At 37.9% G+C, this 8,985-nt stretch overlaps 1 protein-coding gene across 1 annotated transcript in view; it reads left to right on the plus strand.

Moving 5' to 3' along the window:
- HEATR2 (HEAT repeat containing 2) overlaps positions 1-8,985 on the plus strand; it is a gene marked incomplete at both ends in the record, with an annotated part of 27,549 nt that overhangs the window by 5,163 nt on the left and 13,401 nt on the right. The window contains 3 exons of the mRNA XM_010159091.1: positions 1,498-1,730; positions 4,640-4,852; positions 6,968-7,111. Of these exons, the coding sequence (XP_010157393.1) occupies positions 1,498-1,730; positions 4,640-4,852; positions 6,968-7,111 (590 nt within the window). The remainder of the gene's footprint in view (positions 1-1,497; positions 1,731-4,639; positions 4,853-6,967; positions 7,112-8,985) is intronic.

Here is an 8,985-nt window from a genome sequence, read left to right on the forward strand (position 1 = left end):
CATTTCTATAAGCCTTTTCTATTCTTCAGGCCATTTACTTTAGTCCATTTTCCTTTAGCATTTGTGGTTACAAATTGTGGACCAATGAGGGAAAATATGCTGAGACAACTCAGTCATTTCCTTTCTAAGTATTTACAGGAGAAATCTGTACTAGAAATAAAAAATGTACTCACACATTCAATGGGTTTTGACACCTCATAATGAATAATGTTTCTTTCTTGAAATAGTATGTGAGCATTGTGAGTGGTAATAATAAATTGGTGGTTCTTAGAGAACAACTTTTCAGATTTTGTCTGTATAAGTACTTACAGCGTAAAGAAAAAAAAAACATCTGCTGTAGAAAAGTTACTGAACAAGTTTATTGACTTTCTTTGGAAAGCGCTGTCATAGCTTTATGTCTCAAGTACAGAAGTGGGGGCTTGAGAGTTGCTTGTGATATTGGCCAAGTTACTACTCTGAGTCTCAGTGATTTATAAATAAGCCAAGATGTAGATTTGATGAATACCAGCCAGGACAGTAATCATTTGTAGGGGAAGTGAAGTTTATTAGTTCTCTAGAAATCTGCATCATTTATGGAGTTAGGGAGTATGTATTTGTAACACCTTTGAGTTTTGTTTAAAAAACAAAAGTAACAACAACAAAACCCCACTTTCCACCAAATCTTTACAAATGAAATTTAATCTGGAGGAAAAAAAAGAATCCCCTTAACTCCTGTGAAATATTTCACTTCATTTTGAAATGTGTTATTTAATGTAAAAATCAGACAAGGATTGAAGAGACACATCAGTGGGCCACTTTTCCTTAAAAGGCCTTAGCAAAGAGTTTGTGTAATAGCTGTGATTTTTAAAAATAGTATCAATATTGTTGGCTTGATCAGCACTTGCACAGGTTGTCGTACCCATAGTACCTTTTAATTTGCCAGAGACTTTCAACCTTTTTTGTTAGAGAGCACAATTGACATTATCTGTTTTACTGCAATTCACCTCTCCTGCACTATTTGTGACTTCTACGATTCTTTTCCTCTCTAAATTACAGTTAACTCAGTGATACCACAACGTTTGCAGGCAAAAGTCTTTCTTCTGCTTTATCTCTCTGTTTCAGTTTATTTTTTTAAATGGGATTTGCGTTGCTATAAAAATTAAAAGGAAGTTATTAAGCTGTGTTTTCCAAAGTGGGTAATGTCCCATATTCATTCAAGTTCTTTCTCTTCCCCTTCTGTAAATATTTTAAAGCACATAATCTAAATCACCATCCAGTAATAAATACATACATATTCAGAGAACTGTGTGAAGTTTAAATTCAGCGATATATATCAAAGAATTGCAGCTTGCACAAGTAAATTCCTCAGCAGCATTTGGAATATTTTGTTCCATGCTGAAGCAGATACCCGTAGCTCTTAGCTTGGGGCCTTTAAACTTTTCTAAGCATTAATGTGCATTGGTTTTGATATTTCTCTTCCTTTTTTTGTTTTGCTTTGTTTGTGTGTGTTTGTTCTAGTGACTCGACCAGGACTAGGTTGTCGGGAACTTGTGTCAAGAAACCTCGCCAAGATTCTTCCAGGTCTCTGTCATGATCTAACAGACTGGGTTGAAAGCACAAGAATAAAAGCATCCCAGCTTCTGTATACATTATTGCTACATGCAGAGGATCACATAACACAGCACATGGAGCTGCTGCTTAGAACTTTGTACCAAGCATGCTTGGATGAAGAAAGTGCTGTGGTTAAAAACGTAAGTTTAATCTGTTAAAGTATCTACTGTACACAGAATAAAAACCCTACCCTTTATAGTCTTGAGTCAGTCGTCTGAGGGTTGACCTTGCCTTAGGTCACTGGAAATTGCCCATGACTGAAGGATCAGGCTGATGTTTTTCTGGATGTTAAAAACATGTGAACGTTATACGTGCATGCTGTGTTAAAATAAATGCATTCTTGTAGTACTGGTATGAAGACCAATAACAAAGTTATTTAAACACTGTTTAGTTGATATGCCAACCCCACGAAGCATTGATAATGATCTCTTTAAAAATCATAAGCAGCGGATTATAGTATAAAAGCCTTCAGGCAGCAAATTCCATTTAAAAAATGTGCAGGTCATGCCCTTTCAAGTTAATTTCACTTATCTCTCCCTGCTGCATAATCCAGCCATAATTCCGACCAAATACTGAGGTATGTTTATTCCATTTGATACCCATATTCCATGTTTGAATACTTGACTTGATGCTTGTAAAATGCCTTTCTTTTTTTTTCCACAGTTTTATGAGGAATACTAATATCATTTTTCCTAACAGTTTATGCAGTCAACACTTTGATCAACAGTATCAATAAACACATGTAGTTGAAGACAGTAGATAAATTTAGCAGAGGATAGGCAGGTGATGCAAACAAACATTTTTACAATGTTAAGATCTTCTGTTCATATTTCTACACAAGCAAGAGAGCATGTATGACAGAAAAATAGCTACATAACTTACTTGAAAGCTGCAAATTTTATTGCTTTGGGAAACTGGAAGAATGCGTTCTGCTTACTCAACACAAGTAGTCTAACCCATGTCATAAAAGCTGATTTCCTAAATCAGGCTTTTCTTTGGGTTCCTCCTGTCAGTTGAGCTATATAGACTGTGAAATCCATTTCTGAAATAATCCTTTTTCTTGGGTTTTTTTTTTCCTCCTGAAGTTTTTTGTTGTCTTTATTATTTTCTCAGTACTAATTGTTGTGTCTCTCCCTTAATTTTCCCTGAATTGTTCCTCCCTTTCCTCAGTTCTTACTGTTATCCCCTTCCACCTATTCCACCCCTTCCACCTCCCCTTTCAGAACCAGCATCTGATCTCTAACCATACTGCCTTTCAGTGACGTTGAGCTTGTAAGATAAGCCAGACCCCGCTGATCAACAGTAAAGCAAACCTGGAGTACTGTCAGAAGTCACCTTGTCGATTCAGAAAGGCGTATACAGACCTTAGGAAATGAATGCCTCAGGGTTTACGTAGGAGATAGGTCACTGTGGGTATGCAGTCCTTTGAGATCTTTAGTGCTTGGATAAAATATAGAATATAACTTAAAATAATTAGAAGAATAAACCCACATGGCCCTGCTGGGTCAAATTTCCCGTCCAGTGCTTATTGCTGTAAAGATAAATTTTGAAGTATCTGTTCAAGCAGCTCATAGTTTTCCCTTTCCTTGTTAGTGACCATTCTTGTCTTTTTCTTAGAATTCCACCACTAATCTCCTCACAGGTGCTTCCAAGAGATTTATTCCCAATTAAGAGATGGTCTCTCTATTTACTTTTACTCTTCCCTGAGCCAAAATTTAAGATTCAGCAACTTGTTTATGAATGCTTTTTATCTTCTTTGCGATGCTGCGATCCTCTCCTCTATCCTTTGTCACTGTAGAACCCATTTCAGAGCAGCCACCAGCTTGGAAACTGTGCGTGTCTTTCTCTAGCCTGCTAATACCAGATAAGACATATGAGAGTTACCCTACTGGGCTCTTATCCATGCACACACTCCAGCCCTGCTCTGTACTTTTAAAATGAGTAGATAAATTGATCCATACAAATGCATCAGTTCATATTTTTTAACTGTTTGTGTTGTGCTTTTCCAGTTTTCAGAGCACTAAGAGTCTTTTGCTTTCTCTGTGGCAAATACGGAGGAGGACAGGGTTCACGTCTACGTGGAGAATGTTAACAGTGTTGAGTTTTTCACCTTTGCAGAATAGTAAATAGAATAGCAGATTTAAACTTGAGTTCCTGGCTACATGTGTCCATTGAGATTGGAAAACTAGGATGATTCCAATATTAATTAGTTGCAATTAAATATCCATGGCTGGATCACTAGACTAAAAATTATGTATAAAAAGAAATAAACATGTTTTGGGAAATGAACTAACCATTAAACAAAGGGGTTAAGAAGAAATGTTCCTGTTGCACAGGTAATGGTTCAGTAATTGATGATACCTTTATTCATGTACCTAATGGTAAATACTGGGTATCAGTCAGAGAGTAAGCTCCGGGATGATGTTATTTCATGTGTAATGTAACATAAGAGTGTGTCTGCAAGGCAGAGATGGAATCAAGGAGCGTGAGTATCATAGTATTTCAAGCCTTTTCAGTTAGAGAAGTAAGAGATTGAAAGCAGTGGGCTGTTCCCCCACGGCAGTGCTTCCACACTAAACCATCTAAATCTAACATCAGTGTCAAAATATAGTACAATAGAAAAAATTCCTCTTTCAGGGTTTTATTGTTGTTGCTGCTTATAGGCGGGTGGTGGGTGCATTGAGAGCATGCCTCAGAAGAGCATTTGGAGGACAAAATGTTAAACCACTAAATCTGCAACATCTGGTCATTCTAAGCTCGAGACTTTAATACACTGGAAGCTGTACTCTTCATATCTGTGTGTTACTTTCTCATGGACATTTGATGCTGAGAAGAGTGCTTGCATGTTGCCTTATATGCTCACTGAACACATGTCAAGAAAATTTCTTCATGCACATAATCATTACTGGGCAAGTGGAAGTGGCCTACAAAGCAACTGCTGGTGCATTTAAAATAATATGGGCTTTTTCTTTTTATGATTCCAGCTGTTAAGTTGAACGATGTTTGTGTCTTCAGGAAAATCCTCAAGTTATTCCTGTTCTTTTTTCAGTGTGTGAAAGCAGCAGAATTGATTGGAATGTTTGTCAGCCCTAAGGTGTCGTTGAGATTAATCACATCAGCCTTTGGGAAGACACCTAAGCCGTCTTGTGTAATGGTTCTAACTGCCGTGATTCGAGGTAGCCCAAAAGAAATCTTACAGCCCCATTTGACAGATCTTGGCAATATGCTGTCACAAGCTGAAGTATGCCAGCGGTCTGAAGAGGTAAGGCTATCTGGAAAATCCACAACAGACCAAAGTTTTAGACTGGCAATTTTCTCAACTTATTTTTTTCCCTTGTTCTCCCTAAATGTTCCCATTCCTATCCCTCCCTTGCACACCTACCCCACCCTATCTCAAGATATAGCTGTGGACATGTCTGAGACAAAACAGGAGCTTCCCCCTCCTCCTTGGGGAGTTGTGGTCTCCTGGTCTAGTCTGCTCTTCCCAAAAACTTGTTGGCAGCCCATCCTTTTAGCAGATGTGGGTTCAGGCTTAAGAACTGCTGTGAAAGGCTTTAGATAGAAGAAGGTAAATGAAAAGGCACGACAGGGAGAGAAGGAGCTGTTTAGTATGTACTGTACTAACAGGACTACCTTGGCTGATGCAGAATTTAACCCATGTTTTGCAATGCTTTGTGTTCACAATCCAGACAATATCACATATTTAGATCCTCGTCAGGATCAGTAAAAACTACTGAAAACTCTTCACAGTCCCTTGAATTTGGCGTGTTAGGTTTTGCAAGGAAGATTCCCTCTTGAAATCATCATCTTATTCTTGTTTCATATTACTGTTTCCCATTTTAAATGGAAGGTAAATGTGTGCTTACATGTACATTTAGGAGGGAGCTCTGTAAACTGTTGGGCTTAGTTGCTTTTCTTAGTGAGATTTTTAGTGAGAATCTAGGAGGAAGACCTTTCTAAATTAGAAATTTGCTCCCAAGTGTACCCTTACCTAAAGGCTGAGCCTGAAGACCATCTTCATTTTAACATTTGAAGAATATTCATCAGTTGCTATATGAGGAGATGACAGATTCCCTTCAAAGTGGAAGGGAGATTGTTGACTTTCACTGTTGTTTTTTCCCCCCTTCAATTGCTCAGATGTGGAAATAGATCTGTTAGAGATGCATAAGAAGAATCCCTACAATTTACCCCACAGGTGAAATTCCAGCTTTCATTCCACCAAAGGTTTGTTAGGCCTGTGCTCTTAAGATGACCAAAAAAGGGCCAGTGCTGTGCCTTCAGATGCAGACTTCCCTTTATAAAAAGTTATTCATGTGTGTAGACTGAATGTAGCATAATTGTCTCTTTGAGCCAATACAAGATATACGTTTGAAGTTCTTCCCTCATTAGGTTTCTTCCCTAATGGAATATGTACCAGTGATGCAGGAATTAACCTTAATCTTCATGAAGCCTGTGATAATTAGGAACTCATATGACTGGAAGCACTATAACCTGATTGTTCAAATAACAATTCCCTGAAGTATATCTGCAAAATTGCTATGAGGTGTGAAGCTTATCACTTCCATTCGGCATTAGATACAGTAGACACGTCCATCTGCAGCTGACACGTTTGGTGGCATTTTTCTAGCCTTTGGTCTTCAGAAACCATCTTTCTCTATTGGAGACAGTGAATGCTGCGTAGACACTGCTTAGCTAAGGGTTGACCATGTCCCTGAGATAAATAGCATTTAGAGCTAACCTATTCCTAGACTTCATCTATTTTTTGGAAGTAAATTTGTAACAATGGCCCCTTCTGTTTGTTGAATGTAATCTGACAGCTTCACGGAATGTCCAATGCCCTTCATCACAGAAGTTATTGTAAACTAACTGACAACAATACTGACTTCAACTGGTATCAGTTGGATCAAAATGAGATAAAAGCAGATGCTCAGGTTTTCTTGGATCATGAATTTAACCATTATTGTTCCATTCAGAATAGTCAAACATGGAATAATATTTGAAAGAGTTGTAAAAAATATGTTATTAATTAACAAATTGCACTTCAAGATCAGAAAGTACTATCAGTAAGCGTTCCAAAATCCTTTGATGTTTTTATACACAGTGGAGCATTTGTGTGACTAAGAGCAGGGTCGTTTATGTTGTTAACAGGACAAGGTAAATACAAACAAAAGGTGGGGGAGGAAGATTATGTTTTATTCTGTAAAAAGTAGAATGTAGGTAATCAAAAGAACTAACATGAAATTATCAATATGTTACCAATTTAGGGGATTATACGGTGCTGAGATTTTGTTTTTATCATTTCCCACATGAGTCCCTTCAAGAGAATGTTACATTTTTCTAACAAAACATAATAAATTTATGCTTTTTCAAAAAACAGGTCTTTTATATGGAGCAGCTGCTTTGTTGTGTACAAGCATTGATTGAAGTATGCCAGGAAGACTGCAAAGAAATTAGCTTGCAGCTAATGAAAATTTTGGTGACAATAATGGCAATACCATGTTCTCGGCAGCTTAAAGAAAAGGTAAACCATGAGGTGGTTTAATTTTTTGTTTGTTTGTTTGTTTCTGATTTTACTATTGATAAGACACTTTGTCTAAACAGAGCCGTAATTATTTGTCTTGCTGTTGGGTTTAAACCACACGAAACCTCATCTAAGAGCTCATCCACAAAGAGGGTTTGAAATAATTTGGTGTGGCGTGACCATGACTGTACTCTCTGTCTCTCTCCTCATCTTTTTCCATAGCTGAAATTATTTTGGGTTTAGTCAGTTTAAAACAGATAAAGGCAACTTTTCCAGAAGAATAAATCATTAAAATCTTACTTGTAAGGGCTAAGATCTTGTACAATGCTGCTAGTTTTGTTTGGGAATTGTGTATTTTTCATCTGTACATGTGTGTATAGCAGTCAGTTTCAAAAACCATATAGAGATACACTAGTTAAACAATTAGATACATGTGGCTTCAAATGCATCAGATTCACTCTGTTAATGAAAGAAGCATGAGGGAATACATTTATTCATAAAAATGTTATGTTATAAAATTCATTTAGTCATAAAAATGTTCTGCAAAGATCTATCCCTACAGCACTGTTCTGGTGTTTAGTTAATATTTAGATGTCACTGTGAAGGCTGAAAGATCTATGAATGTTGTAATTTGACAGTCAAAATATTGCTATTTCTGCTTTGCCAGATCAAACAGTTCATAGTTATTAGATGCTACATCTACTTCCAGACAAGAGTTTGAAGATTTCAGTTTAATGTTGAATCCTGCAAATCCACAGAGCTGTAATCAAGATTAGCAGCAACAGAGATTAGGGTTTTATAGGTTATTTCTTCTGTGGAACTGGAAGACAGGGTAGTGCTGGGGTTAGGCTGGGCCTAAAAGTTGAGGTTAAAGTCTAGGCAAGCCATGGTGCCAGAAGAGCTGGGTGTACTGTTGCACCTTGCAAACACTGTAAGACTAGAATGTACACTGATGTTTCTAAGGCAAATAATAGCTCCTCCATAAGTGTGATCTGCAGAAATCTGCTTAATATCTGCATTTGGCTGACTAACAGGAAAGGTTATTACTCAGGTAAGAAACCGAGGGGTTGGTCTTACTCTGTATCGTATAAGGCTGTTCACTGGCTGTGGACTGTACCAGTGGGGAGTAACGGCTCGTGGCTAGTCCAGGGTTGTGCGTCTCTCATGGTACGTAGTGCATATGATGAGTATCGGAGTTAGGTTTGAAGTTGGGTGTGTCATTTGGGACATTACATTTCTTCATAACCTTGGTTGAAGGCCCATAGAGTCAGAGTATGTCCTGGTTCCGAGAAGGGCTCTAGAGTTCGGTTTTATTCTGTGGCCAAAACCGCCTAGGATGGATCTGCAGGTTACAGTTACAACTAGATTTTTGAATAGTTTTTTTTTTAAGTGTGTTTAGGTCAGGTCTCAGAATAGATGGCTTGAAGTACATTAGTGGAGCATGGGGAGCTCGCAGTTGGACAACAGGCTGGCCTAGAAGAACACTTCACTGGAGTGGGTATTAACCACCAGGCCCTGGTTTAGGTAAAGTTTTGTGATGGGAGGTGTTCAGGAGTTTGTGCTTGTCACTGGATTCTGCAAAGCTTTGGGCATGCTGTTGGTGCTGGCTGAACTGTTAATGTGTAATTTTTAGGTGGATATAAGGCACTGGATTATTGTTAATGTTAGGTTAGACACAGGAGTGCACAAGTGGCCAGGAAAAAACTCTTATTTTCTGACTATAAAAAAGCCAGTTAACCTACAGATCGAGAGCGCTACTAACCTTAAAAGAGGGATAGTTTCATAATAATTCTTTTTCTTTAGACAAAGATCAGACTGATTTTACAGTAGTTGACCTTTTTACCTCCCCAGCACAACGAAAAGTTTAAATGTTG

Source organism: Eurypyga helias, unplaced genomic scaffold (assembly GCF_000690775.1).
Source record: "Eurypyga helias isolate BGI_N326 unplaced genomic scaffold, ASM69077v1 scaffold41719, whole genome shotgun sequence".
In the NCBI taxonomy this organism is placed as follows: domain Eukaryota; kingdom Metazoa; phylum Chordata; class Aves; order Eurypygiformes; family Eurypygidae; genus Eurypyga; species Eurypyga helias.